Here is a 14,546-nt window from a genome sequence, read left to right as displayed (position 1 = left end):
GCTATATCAAACATTAATCCGTCCAGAGCTCGAGTACACTTCAGCCGTATGGGATCCAGCTCAATCAACGCTAACTGACACCTTAAAATCGGTCCGGAACCGTTCAGCTCGATGTATACTCAATATTTTTGCTCCTACTGCCAGTGTCACCTTGATGAAATACACTCTTAACCTTCCAGACCTGGCAATGAGAAGAACGATTTCCCGTCTCTTGCTTTTTCTTAAAATTTTCTTTCATAATCAGGTACTTCGACAGGAACTCATCTCAGAACCTGCTTACTTTTCATCACGTGTTGACCATCCAAATAAAGTAGCCGTCCCTTTGTGCTACACTAATCTTTTTACATTCCTTTCTTCCGAAGACAAGTAGAGAGTGGAATCACCTTCCCCCCCTCCATCGCTGTCACAGAGGACCAAGCGTTGTTCAGGTCTGCAGTTACTAAACACTTACTGGTGTAGCTGCAAACTGTTGTTTTTCCTGTAAATTCCTTTTTATTGCTTTGTCTTGTATTTGCATTGTACCCACCCCCTCCGTAACGCCCTCTGGGTATTGAGGGTATACTAATAAATAAATAAATAAATAAATGAATGAATGAATGAATGAATGAATGAATGAATGAATGAATGAATGAATGAATAAATAAATAAATAAATAAATGGTCGCTGCTACGCGGTCCAACGATCCGGGTCCAGTTATTATCGTCTGCTGATCGTCAGAAACTCTCAGAACTGCATAATCTATTAACTACAAATTCAGATTTGCAAATTATGTTTAAATTAGGACAATAGTTCAATTTTACAGCATATTCTTGCTGGTAAAAAATTTTTAAACGTTTTTTATTGAGCTGGCTTCACTTTTTGTTTGAACGTTTTCAGAATACTGCTCTAGAGGGCGCAGACGTCAGCCCGCGATCGCGATCAAGGGGCCTGATCGCGATTCTCGGATCGCAATCAGGCCCCTTGATCGCGATCAGACCCAGATCAGGATCCCGCAGGATCGACGATCGCAAATGACCGTGTAGCAACACCCTATCCGGATCAAGCTCGATCCGGATCGGCCCCGATCGCGATCACAAGTGTACGTGTAACACCGGTACTTCAAATTTAAAGTCAAGTTCCACGCTGCTGTTACATTCGGCGGGTAGGCGCTTGGTCGTTGTCTACTGAGTGATGAAATCAAAGCCATGCTAGTGCTTTACCCCAGTTATTACGCAGGAATCTACAGCGAGCCATGTATAAATAGCTAACACCCTTGTTACATCGAAGTATACTTCGATGATCGTCGACTGCTTACCATTATGGTTGGGCTTAAGTGCAACTTGCAGTTATTTGATTTTCTTTCTAGTTTTTTTTTTCTTGAGGGGCCGGAGAGGTGCAGAAGTTCGCTCAATAAACAGTTTCGTTGCTCGCTGTTATGCCACTCTGGTTCTTCACCGTCACTACTATGTGGCATCTGGTGGAAGTGTTTCGTCGTGTACTGCAAGTGCAAGCCTTGTCACTGTTATCTCACAATAGGCGTATTTAAATATTTAAATTGGTAAATGTAGAACCACTTCGACCAAAAAAAGAAGAAGAAAAACTGTCACGGTGAGTTCGTGTGTGGCGTAGTTCGAGTTCGTCTGCTTGCATTACTATGCCATACAGAAAGGAAGTGTCGTAAATCACAAAGAAAAAAAAGTCAGAACTTCTGTATCTAATCCACACTATTCTCTCTGCACTGTGACGCAACGATACAAACCCTTTAAATACTATCATGCATATTTTTTTTCATATTGCTACAATGAATTAGGAACATTTTATGTGACCATATCGATCCTTTCTACATACCCGGCGACCGCCCTCTACCTGGTGGGTTCTTGTCCTGTTCCCCATAGTCGGTGAAACCAGTTATTTGTAGACGAAGAAAGCAAACGAAAATAAGATGGTCGTCTTCAATGTGGGAGACGAGCTTCTCTAGCATATATATTGACATGTGTACTTATATTTAACGGGCGCCCATGTTTCGCCGCCTAACAAATGTTATCGCACAGCGCGGGACGCGTCTGCATGTAACCGAAGTTTCTGGAAAGTTATCGATGCTTCTATCCGCTGTCTGTTGTCGCCGAACCTTGTGTTACCTGATTTCATCGCGTGACTCGAATGTTGTAGAACTTTGTGGAAGGCATGCGGGTCCCAACGATTAGTCTGGAACATTCGATGACTGCCGTATAAAAGCCGACGCACTTCACACGCTGATCAGATTTTCGACGATCGCCTACCGTGTTCGCCGCTATCGTTGTGCTATAAGTGTAGCTTGTTTTTGTAGGCACAGGTTCGCCCAATAAAAGTTAGTTTTGTCTTTCACAGTATTTGCTACTGTGTTCTTCAACGTCACCATCACGTGACTATATATATATATATATATATATATATGTCAGGTTCAATGAGGTCGTTCTACATCTTTGAAGCGGCAGAGAGTCACGACAGCAGGTACACATATTTCACCAGGGCTTTAATGAACTGTGGCGATGTCATATGGCGCTGTTTATTGGAGGGAAAGAGAAGGAGAGATCGCCGCTGCGCAGTCAACAGTACTTCACAACAGTCCAGTAACGGAGGCTGTCGCCAAAAAAAGAAATGAAGAAAACGAACGAAAACAAAATTCTAAGGTGAATCTTTGGTTTCAGCAGACGGCACACCAAAAACACGGTACTGAGTCGCTCACAGAACGTCCAGCGCATGTTGAACACCGCAGAGTCTTTCAAAGTTCTCAATCTGCAGGAATCTTCTGTTCATGTTTTTGTGCGTTAAAGCGAATGTGCTCGCTGTGCTGCCCAGAAGCGAGCGAGGCTTAGCGAGAACGGGATGCGCTTCGACGAGCCATGCCATGTCACGTGAACCGCACTTACGTCAATCGATGATATGCGTCACTGCTAATCTGCCTCACAATGACTTCGAGACGTTTACGCAAACGTAGCGCAACTGCCCTTTGCCCGTTACTCCAAGGATAAGCATTGTATGATAGTGGAAGTCAGTGCATAGACCAAGTCAAGGCTGCCGAGGGTCACATGCAGAAAGATATCATATATTCAGAAGGCACGGTATGCAGATCACACAGCACGCGTTGCGATTAGTCATTTGCAGTGCATGACCAGCTAGCTTACGTAGTGATACGTCTTGGTTGTAAGGTGTGTTGTAGTCGTCGTTTGCGTAGAGCCATCACAGTCCTATTCATGTGTCGCGGTATGGCCGTCTCATGACGTGCGCTTATGAAATACTCCACCACTCATGCCAAAAGTTTGCGTTTGCATCGGATCATAAACACAATGCGGGGATTATGCACAGTTTCTTCGGGAAGATTTTCGAAATCTCAAATTTACAAGTAAGTACAGTGAGGTCTGATTCCATCTGTAAAGTTGCGGAGCATCATATGTACACTTATTTGCAGGGAGTAGACATTCGAATGCGACGAAATTTCGTCCCCGTCTTTCAGCGTTATCACTCGACGACTCCTCCCTCTCTCGTGGCAATACAATTGGGAGGTCGCGTTGAGCCAAACTTGGCGCCATTGTCGTCTTACACTCTTCGGCTTCCAATTGTGCTCATCATGCCAACGTCATGATGTTGTCGTCGTTATACGACCGTTATTATTTCGAATATCCATCCCGCTGGCGTCATATCGCATTAGCTGTTCTGTCGATATCACTGCACTGTCGTCATATGGTCGTCTTCATGATGTCATGGTCGTGGTGTACCCTGGCGAGCGAGTGCCATCGAAAAGTCGGCCCGGTCTAAGAGAGTGTGCTTCGAGCATCTATGTGCAGAGTACGCCAAAGGACGCGTCACTGGTGGTGGCGTTGCGAAGTGTGCTCGGGAAGGAAGCAGCCGACCACCAGTGACGACAACCAGCAGCCTTCGGGGTCGCTGCTTGTGCGTCTCTGCTTCATTCACGTTTTCGGTGGTTTGGCAGCAGCGCAAACAAAGTTTGGCTGCTACCAAACTGCCAAATTTTGTTTGCGCAGCAGCCATTCTGTTGCTCAACGGACATCAGAACACACTGAAATAGCACGTTTAACGCTTGATAAAAGTAGAGACCGTTCCCTGTAACAATCTGTAACCAACCTCGTCACAGGCACCAGCAGTCGCGTTGCGCGCTATACTAGCGAAGTAACTGTGATTGCAAACAGCATTCTCACGTTGTGGGCCTCAGCAGCATGTTTTTCGGGTGTCCATTACGTCGCACCGTACAGTCTTACGTCATTCTCGCAAAAAGTAAATCCATCTATAGGAGACGCAAGACGAGTTCACTGAGCATTCTTGCGGCCAAAACTTGCGGCCAGCCCTGACACACAGTTTGAACGGATAAGTTCAACAAAGAATAAGGGGGAAACAAGGCACTGAGAGTCGCTTGTAGTTACCCAGTGTGCAGGCACTCAAGACTCCTAGTTTACAGAAGCTCGCAGTCCATACTACAGACGCACAATACTGAAGAACAGTGTATCATTATTGGCGCACTATAGGCACGAACAGTCTTTTGTGAGATTGTCGGCAAGGAAATGCAGCGCGTGTGGGCAGAAGCATTACCGGCGAAGCCTTCTGTGAGCTGTCAAATAAGCTGACCTCAGGCCGCTGCACATAATAGTGATATCGCATCACTCACTGTGCTTGTAAATGGAGCAGGGGCTGTGTGAGTTCTTATAGACTTTTCATTATAAGGTTGCCGGAGGAGATGTAGAGTCCAGCGTTTCCTTGATTAGCCCACCATCCAGCGAGAACAGCTGTACTTTGACTTGACGTGAAACTCTTAAAAGACACACAAAGTAATGTTGTACGGTCAACCGCAGGGTCTGACTCCACCATCCAAGCGTATAGCTTGAAGTAGGTGATCTGCTCGTCTGCACACATCGTTCATGCGATTCCTCGAACACTGCGGGAGTAAATCGTCATCTCAAGGTTGTTCACAACGCGCTGCGCAGCTGTCTGGATTTGTGCATTCCACGTAGTATCAAAGAACAAAATTGCTGTCTCTCGAAGCACTTGTATATGTCACTTAACGATGCCCTCCACACGTATCCACGCCCGCCGTCATTGTTCAACGAAATTGTCCAGATTTCTTAAGACGGCTGAAATGCTGCGCTGTACTACCGACGTCCTAAGGCGTTGCATTTTGCGTCGAGTTGCATATCATTTCCGGACGACTTTGCTGAAGCCCATTACAAGCCGCCGCCAAACTTCATCATCTGGAAGCGGGATGTACTGATGATAGGTCATAAGGACTTGAAGACCCGATGCCTTGCGCCGACAACAGAACGTCGTAACGAACTTTCTTGAAGTAGAACGTAGAGACAAGCGCAGTTTGAAAACCACGGCAACGACCTGCACGCCGAGTTTCGAAAAGGCACACTGCATGACATTGTCCAGGTGGCCTTCACGGCGTTCACTTGCCCCCGTGGTTGTTGCACTGCGTACACCTCAGTTGAAACAGTGGGACACTCTGATAGCCTTCAAGCGGCGTTCTTTAATGCCGGGGTCCTTTCCTAGTTTATCACCATGCATCCGACCGCGACTCAAGTCTTCCTAAACACTTCAAGAGCTACGTTCCGTAGAAGAAAAGCCGCAGTCGGCTTCCGCCAGGGCTATTCTGGTCCAGGTGTTCGGACCATCCGGAACTCCAGCACATCGTCGCTTCCCCTCGGTAAGGACTGCAAGCGTTCGTCGTGAACTCGTCTCACTGCACACAGATCAGAACGCATCACCCATGCATGACGCGGCTGCGCACGTACGCACACGCACCACACATTCTTTTACGACGCTATCGGGGCGACAGGAAGTGTCCAGCCAGAGCCTGTGCCGTCCCGTACGCGCAAGCGCCGGAAGAAGCGTCCATCATCTGCGTCCTGCCGTCCGTGCCGAACAGCCCTTGGTCCTGGGCCGTGGTCTGCACGACGTGCGTGAAGACTGGACAGTTCTGGACACCCAGAACGCCGCGGGTGGAACAGTACCCGTCGGCGTCGACGAAGCCGGCGGGCGCCGACCTCCGGAAGTCGGCCGCAGCCGCGGCTGCCGCCGCGGTGCCGTAGTTGTGGTTCCGGTACAGGTGGTGGTGGTCCACGACGCCCGCATTGGTCGACATGGCGCCGGAGTTCGCCGGGTGCGAGCGGTCGACCGCCGCCGCGGCCATGGGACCGGCAGAGCCGTCCAGTGGGTGGTCTTCGCGGCCGAAACAGGAGCCCATACGGAACCGGTCTTGGCCGAACTGGTCGGCAAACCTGCACCAAGAGCAAGATTAGTGCGCGTCTTCGAAACGGTTGGGGAAAAAAGAAATGAAAGGCAGAGAGGTTATAAGCAATGTGACTGTTCCTTTGGTTACTCGGCACTGGAAGGAAAGGGGCAGAGAAGGAACGTGCGTAGGTCCAACTAACAGAGAAGGATGAGTCAGTTTGTGGTCACATTTCCCGACAGTAGTTGTCAAAGGCAAAATGATCGTTTGTCTCCTAAACGTTTATTGCTGTGCGCATTCCTTAATAAAGAAAAAAAACGAAAAGTTTAACCATCGAGAGAGAGAGAGAGAGAAAATTTATTTGAAAGAAGGCAGAGATATCGGTCTGAGCTAACGCGCTCTAGCCTGCTACTCTGCACAGGGGGAGGGGGAACGGGGACACAAAGGTGTGATGAGGGATGACGATGACATAGAAGGAGGGAGGCGCAACGATGAAAGCAAGTTCAACATTCTGATGACAAACATTGAGAAATCTCATCATTTTTGCTTTGCCATGTTTTGGTTCTGTCCTATTTTTCCAATGCTACATCTGTTTCCTTATGCGATTACAATTATAAGAATTTTGGCAGTTAGAGACAGAGATTTGTTTTCCAATTCCTTTGTCTGCTTCTCACATATCCAAGTGAAATTGTGATATATCCCATAAACTACCTATCTAACACAGTTCCTATATCATACGGAATCTCACATAAGAGCAACTTGACTTTAGCAAATTATGCTGGATTTTCGGCACATGAGGCACTTGTGAATGGACAATGCGCTTACGCGCTGAGTATTTCTTCTGATTTAGCCCAACTCAGGAAAGAAATAATTCTTCGACAACGACAGGCGCATCTCACCTGTGTGCATTCCAGGGTCCGGGACAAGGTCCGTACTGTCCCCCACCGGCCGGGTTGAGCCCCAAGTGGACGTACGAGTCGACGGTCGTCATGGCAACAGCGTGAGCTGACGCCTGGGCGGCCGTGCCCGTGGCGTCTACGCCACCGCCGTACTTGCACGTGGCCAGAGACCGACTGGTGGCGCCACCTTCGTGACCTGCGCATTTTTTTTTTGCGTGCAAGACGGAGTGCAGGCAATTAGACACGAATTTTCAAGGAACCAGTCCAGCAATCTGAATCGGGAAATGTTTGCCCACACAGAAGAGGTAAGTTCCAGCCAATCCAGAGTCGCAGGAGAGCTGATTATTTAACGCGACAGCGTTAAGGAGCTCGTGTCGCAGAAAAGCCGGTGTCGTCGGCGTCGGCGGCGTCGGCCGTGAGCGATAAATCCCAGCAGGCACTTCATGAATAAAAAAACAACTTGCAAGATGGGCTGGGTGGGAATCGAACCAGGGTCTCCGGAGTGTGAGACGGAGACGTTACCACTGAGCCACGAGTTCGATGCTTCAAAGCGGTACAAAAGCGCCTCTAGCGAACTCGGTGTTGCCTTAAAAACGAGCTTTTTCTAAGGCTCAGGCGTGCGTCGCTTTTTTTTTTCCTTTTTGAAACATTGTGGAGAAGTTGTTGGGGAACGCTCATCTAGTTTCTTTCCATTGCGTGGCTGTGGCCAATCAGTTTACTTCCTCTCGTCCTTCGTCCGGGTTGCGCTGCCCACCCATAGGAACATGTTCAATCGCCAACTCGCCCAGCTTGCCGTGTTAATTCAGGGTAAAAGAAAAAGATGGAAATGTGAATGGGAGAGCGTTGTTAGTATTCATCGTGGAAAGCCCATATTTAACCGGGAGCAGTAAACACGCCACTTGCAGCACAACTCATAGAACCTTCTCGTGTGCGATTTCGAAAGTACCGTGAGGATATCTGCCCATGGCGACAACGCAATCATTCCTGGCATAGAGTTTCATTCGCCTAGAGTGAGGAGTTTTAGAAACGACATCGCCAATGTCAACGTACGTTCCAAAAGTTAGCGTAGTTTGGCAGCTGCGCGTGCACTGTACATTTGGTGATATATACTTCGAGATTACGCTACGCAATTTGCATTCCTTAATTATAATGCTACCGACGTCCTGGTTCATGTGTGGGTACCACGACAGCAGTGATAACAGTATAACTTGGTTAAGAAGTATTCGTTGCCACCCAGCTTTCAAGTTTAGTTGAGGCTGTCATGCGGGGCGGCGAAGATGTGCGGCACAGTTCCGGGAATTGCGTAAAATGACACGGTCGCTGAATTGACGTCCGAGAAAGCTGCCGTAGAATTTTCTCAGACGCGTCTAAGGTATCCAAGGCCGGAATCCAAGATATCGTTCTTCTGTTGTTACAACAAGGGATTGTGATACAATTTGGGTATTATTACATGCGCCCGCATTTATGTTTGTTCATGGTTGCGTTACGGCAATTCCTATTTTTGTCAGTTCTCACTCTTCTTACTTACACATATATAGGGACAATCTTTATGATGATTGAGCAGATGGACATCATTTAAGGCAGAAAGTTGGACTAGTTATAATTTAGACTATGCCGTGTTCCATTGCGTAAGGGGGGAAAAATGCCGGAAAAAGGTCGCAAAGAAAAACAAACAAGAAGGGAGTGGACAGGTAGAAAGCGGGACACCACTGCCGCTGTTACCCGAGTCAGGTAATTTGTTATCCGAGTGTGATTGGTAAACGTGTATAGGTAAATGACATGGGCGTATATGAGTGGCTGTCACAATATTTGCAAATTTGCAGAGCACAATGACAAAGCGCATTCTGTGCGAGAAAAAAAAAGAGAAATGCTGTCGTTTCGTGGCTGCTACAACGCTCACCTCGTAGCTGAGGCGCGCAGTCGATGCCCCCAGTCTGCGTCACTGAGCTGAGTGCGTCGTGAGCCAATGTAGCCGCAGTCGTGGCACCCAGGAAGCGACCCGTGGCAGCGGCGGCCATTGCCACGTGCTGCGGTGTCGTTGGAGGCGTCGGTGGCGAAGCGCACTGGCCTGCGTTGAAACAAGGGAGCAGTCTATTCAGTCAATCCATCCATCCATCCATCCATCCATCCAAAAATCAATCAATCAATTAATCAATCAATCAATCAATCAATCAAAGATGTGAGACCCATGTCAAGTAACTGTTTTTGGCTTTGAGGTATCGTCCTTCAATCGCCCTGTACTGAAGCGAAATATTATGGGTATATTATTACAACTATTCGATATTTCATATTATCCCAGTTTCTGGCACAGAAGACTTCGGTCTACACACACAAAAAATAAAGCTGCACTAACGATCAGATTGCTCGCCACTCCCAGGTGTCGACAGTGGGCTGGAAGAAAAAAAGAACAACAAACTGCAGTACTTCGCTGAAGAATAGATTCCACAAATTTATAAAGAAAAACAATAATGTGTGTGTGCGTGTGTGTGTGTGTGTGTGTGTGTTGGTGTGTTTTATTTGGTGGAATCTAGGAAAAGTAACACGTTGACACACGTTCGTGAACACGCAGATTAGTTAGCCTTTGTGTGCCCGACTACTTGATGCTGTTGCAACCTGACCCCTACGCATGAGCATGCTACGAGCTCCGATTTCGTGATTGGTCGAGCACGTGTGACTTTGTAACAGTGCACAGCGATTCCTTAATATCAGTAGCCTACGCATGAAGGAGACGAAGTAACTGGGCTAACACGTAACAAAGAGCCAGCAATGTAAACCAAGAAAGTTCGCAGATTGACCTTGCGGCCCCCTACGTACAGAGGCAAGGAAAAAAAAAAACGACAAATAAGACTAACGTGCGCGTAACCACTAGAAGTTTATTGCGCTCGCTGACTGACCTAAGAATTCAGCACAAGCTCCACCTACGAAGCCACACAGCATCTGGCCTAGCTGTGCCTCCACAGTACAAGACCTACACCTCCCGCGAGGCGCCGTTGTGTTCACCTCCGCCATGACGTCACGGAAACGAAGGGGTGTAATTGGTTGGAGCATGCGTGCAGATGCTCTGCGAAATGCGCTGCGTCTTCAACAGCATTCTTAGGTCGTCATTTTCCTCGTATACTGAAGCAAACGCTAACGCGCGCGCGTGTCACCTACAGAGGATTCGGTCATGGCCTCTTCGTGCAACATTCCCCCAAACCAATCTTGCCTTCGCCGCATGATCTGTCCACGATAAAAGTCGGGATAACATCCGAAAGGGGAGGAGGGCGGTGCTTACAATGCGGGAGCAAATAAGACCCGAATACATTCCCTAATTGTGCACCGGGATCTTTAAATTATGGGGTTTTACGTGCCAAAACCACTTTCTGGTTATGAGGCACGCCGTAGTGGAGGACTCCGGAAATTTCGACCACCTGGGGATCTTTAACGTGCACCTAAATGCAAGTACATGGGTGTTTTCGCATTTAGCCCCCATCGAAATGCGGCCGCCGTGGCCGGCATTCGATCCCGCGACCTCGTGCTCTGCACCGAGATCTTTTAACATGCCGCTGAGACTAAGAACTGTCGGCAAAACTAAGACTATGGAACTCTAGCTCCAGCGCCTGCAGGAGCTGCGACGAGCACGGTGGTTGAGCCATTGCGGGAACGATAGGCATAGTACATGAATTCGGCTAAACTTCGTACCTCTGGCGTCAAAATACTTTGCGACTTTTGCAAATTATTGGTGTTCAAGAAAATGCATACCAGCAGGTATGTCTAAACTCACTTACCGCGAAGGTGAGAGAAATTCTTGCGTTAACTATTATTATACGGCAGCTGAAAAATCGTACCGCTAGAGCTGCCTCTATTAATTTTCTTGCATAAGACTCAATTCACTGGTGCAGAACGGCGCTGCATACATTTACGGCCACGCCCGGATGCCATGCCGATTTCCATCGTTGCGAGCTGTGCCTCGTTTCCGGCCAGCGGCAATGGCGGCATTTCCTATAGTTTCGTAATCAAGAACGTCTATTCTTTTCGCGAGCCTTTTGCGACGAATCGGCTCGGCATTTCGAGGGTTCGAATCTCGCACTGAGGCCGCTTTTTTTATACCTGCATTACGTAAACCATATGCTCGTCACGTGCTCCAAAGTTTCGTTGCAGTCGACCTTCGACCAACGTGTAGGTTTAGACGGCGACCCATACCTCGGTTGTAGGGCGACGTGGCAGGCGGGCATGGAGCCGAGTTGAGCATGACCGGCTGCAGGGCACCGGTTGTGGCGCAGATCATGTCCACCTGGTGCTGCGGCTGGTGTTGGTGGTGCTGGTGTTGCTGGTCAACCAGCGAGGATGGGACACACAGTTCCGCCGACGACGCGGATCCGTCGGGCGCGGAATTCGCGCGCTGCGATTGCTGTTGCTGCTGCTGCTGCTGACTCTGCTGGGATTGGCTGCTTGCCCTGCGCAGTTACCGGCATGCGTACGGGTTGGCAACTCACAGAAGTATATTGTTTTACTTAGAAGGATTCACTTCGACTGGATACTCGCCAAAATTCTACCGGACCAATTGGACGCTGTGGGATCACGGAAGATCATAGTCAGCAGAGCTCGCTCGGGCTACGACTTAGCCAGAGTTATGCTCGGGCCAGGCTCGCTCTAACTCAGACTCACGGGTTGGTCTCGATCTGAGTTAGTCTGAAGGCGACCTACGAGTCAGTTTTCCGACCTAGGCAGGCATGCGGTGGCAAGTTGTGCTGCAGCTCAACACGAAGGAAACGAAAATGGCTAGTCGTGCGACCATTTTCTCTGACAACCGGGCATATTTTTATCGTTGGCGCGATAGTATCGTACAGGTAAGACGTGGGTCGGCAACGTTGTGCCACAGGTTGATAACGCGGGCTGGTCGCGCAGGGTAGCGTAATCAAACGCGTAGATAAGCCGATCTTGATTTCTTTACCAGCGTATCCGAATTGATACTGAATGTGTATCTTCGAAAGCGTTTGACAGCGATAGCATTGCACAAAGCAAATGAGGGCAGCCGCAGTATATAGATTACGATGTGATAACTCACAGACGGCCATATAAGGCATAGAAAAGTCATGCGGCTGTCGAAGGATAATGGTCATGTTATAAGATCTCGCGTTATCGCATTACAACTACTCCACCGAAGCATGAACCTGTGAGTTTTCTTATCGGCAACTTGGGCTGCGAAAGACAAGGCATATGGGCTGCATCTGGCCGTGTATTGGATGATCTAAGTAACCTAACTCTGCCCGCCGCTGCTTCGTCTTGCGCAGCCTAACCTAGCGCGACCTTGACTCTGCTTTTGACTATCATTAAATTTTGACTATAATTAAATTTATATGAGCATACCATAGCCTGATGTAATCCGACTTTCTTTTAATTGCCTTTGTGATTTTTGTAATTCTGGCACATGTTGACTTGTCAGCGTTCGATAAATAAGCTTGTCATGTTACAGTGGTCGAAATGTTCCGCCGAGCGTGAGACACTAAGGCACACACACTGTCTTATAATGTGGTTGGATATCCTGGCTCGCTTTTATTATTTTGCGTTTTGTGCGAGCTTTAATTAAAACACATGTCATGGCGCATGTATGTTACCTCGTCGCTCAAAATAAATTTCGCTCACAAGAGGTTCACGGATGCATTTCGGGAAAATAGGCTACCGAAATGAAGCCAGTTCATGTGCGGCTACGGTCCAAGTGAAGAGTGTCGGCAGATGAACATCGATCGCTTAATTTATTGCGATAGCAACTATACGGACGCTTGAGGCGCATTCACGATGCCGGCGCCACAGTTGTCGCGCTGTCCCGCTGACGGCGCATGCGCGGCGAGTTCGGAAACGTGCATTGCGTCTGGCTGCAAAAACGACGAAGCGAAACGGGCGCACCGTCAACGCTACTCTCAATCGCAGCTGGGCTTGGCCTCCAAGATGGCATAGGCATCGGAGCGACTCTCGGAGGCCACGAGCCGGCGGAGCCAAGCCGGTGTGGCGATAGCATGAGCGTTGTTGGCACGCTCGGTATGAACGCGAAGGCAAAGATGGCGCAACGTGAAGTGGCAACGTTGCCTCATCTATCGCTGGGCGCTCACTCAACACCGGCGGCTTCCCGTCGGTCTCACTTCGTCCATCGCCGAGGTGATGATGATGATTTAATGGCACCCCCGTTGAAATGGGGCGGTGACAAATAGTCACCTAGGCTGCTTGATTTAATCAGGCATGCTATACATGTTTTTTGTCGAGTATGTTTTTATACATCTCCTTAATCCTCTTTTCCCCTTCAAAATCTACCTTGTACCACTAGCTATGACCGTAAGGCATCCGGTCCTACCAGTGTCTTTCCTGCATTTTTTCTACCAGTACTCTAAGCTCCTCTTACTTATCTCGACTGCTGACCGGTTGACGCTTCCGTCCACTTTAAACCCAGACGCTCCTGGAAGGTGTACGTTACCTATGGTTCTCACGGGATTAATTCCTTCGCATTCCATCAGGAGGTGCTGGGCGATCTCCTGAATTTCGCTGCAGCATACACATGCCTCATCTAGTTACGAATATTTGCTCCGGTACGTTTTTCTTCTTAGGCAACCGGCTCGACTCAAACAGCAAGGCACTGCCCTTTGTGTTATCGTACAGATTTTCCCTTCTAATTTCTTTCTTCTCATTCTAGTAAATCTGCATCGTCCTTTTTGTTTCCATTCTTTACACCAAATTAACTGTCTTTGTTTCTCTAACTTGCTTTTTGATTGCTCCTGAGTCTGTATTTACAGTATCCGTGACCTTATATTTGGTTTCCAAGTTTCTTGATCTCTTCCTCCATTCTCTATCCACCCGCCGTGGTTGCTCAGTGGCTATAGTGTTGGGCTGCTGAGCACGAGGTCGCGGGATCGAATCCCGGCCACGGCGGCCGCATTTCGATGGGGGCGAAATGCGAAAACACCCGTGTACTTACATTTAGGTGCACGTTAAAGAACCCCAGTTGGTCGCAATTAACGGAGTCCTCCACTACGGCGTGCCTCATAATCAGAAAGTGGTTTTCGCACGTAAAACACCATAATTTAATTTTTAATCCTGTGTCCATGTTTTTCAAGTACAAGTACTCGTGCACTTTAGCTGCCCACTTGTTTTTATCCATGTTCCTGAGTCTTTCTGCAAAAGTAATCTTGCTCTGTGCTTCTGTGCCTCCAAAGAGGCCTAACCTGTGTCACCCTGTACTGCATCATTTGTGGTTTTAAGGCTAACCGGCCTAGCGAGCTTCAGTGAACTTCGAAACCTGACAAGATATCCGAAGTTAAGCATAGAATGGCATTTGCGAATGTTAGTACTGGCACGAGTACTCCTTTCCAGAATCCACGGACCACCTCAGACTTATTGTGGCCCCACAGTGCTCTATGTTTCATTATTGCAGCATTCCGCTTCCCCTTTATTTTCAGATTATTTCGATCGGAGCTTGA

The 14,546-nt window shown here is 48.3% G+C and overlaps 1 protein-coding gene across 1 annotated transcript in view; it reads right to left on the bottom strand.

The window, feature by feature from the left end:
- Positions 1-2,472: 2,472 nt before the first annotated feature.
- LOC142590203 (uncharacterized) overlaps positions 2,473-14,546 on the bottom strand; it is a 43,930-nt gene continuing 31,856 nt past the window's right edge. Inside the window, exons 3-6 of the mRNA XM_075702114.1 lie at positions 11,281-11,534; positions 8,999-9,166; positions 7,099-7,294; positions 2,473-6,248 (exon numbers count right to left, since the gene is read on the bottom strand). Of these exons, the coding sequence (XP_075558229.1) occupies positions 5,792-6,248; positions 7,099-7,294; positions 8,999-9,166; positions 11,281-11,534 (1,075 nt within the window). The 3' untranslated portion in view covers positions 2,473-5,791. The remainder of the gene's footprint in view (positions 6,249-7,098; positions 7,295-8,998; positions 9,167-11,280; positions 11,535-14,546) is intronic.

The sequence above is a fragment of the Dermacentor variabilis genome, chromosome 8 (assembly GCF_050947875.1).
Source record: "Dermacentor variabilis isolate Ectoservices chromosome 8, ASM5094787v1, whole genome shotgun sequence".
Classification (NCBI taxonomy): domain Eukaryota; kingdom Metazoa; phylum Arthropoda; class Arachnida; order Ixodida; family Ixodidae; genus Dermacentor; species Dermacentor variabilis.
This window is presented reverse-complemented; position numbering and strand designations above follow the sequence as displayed.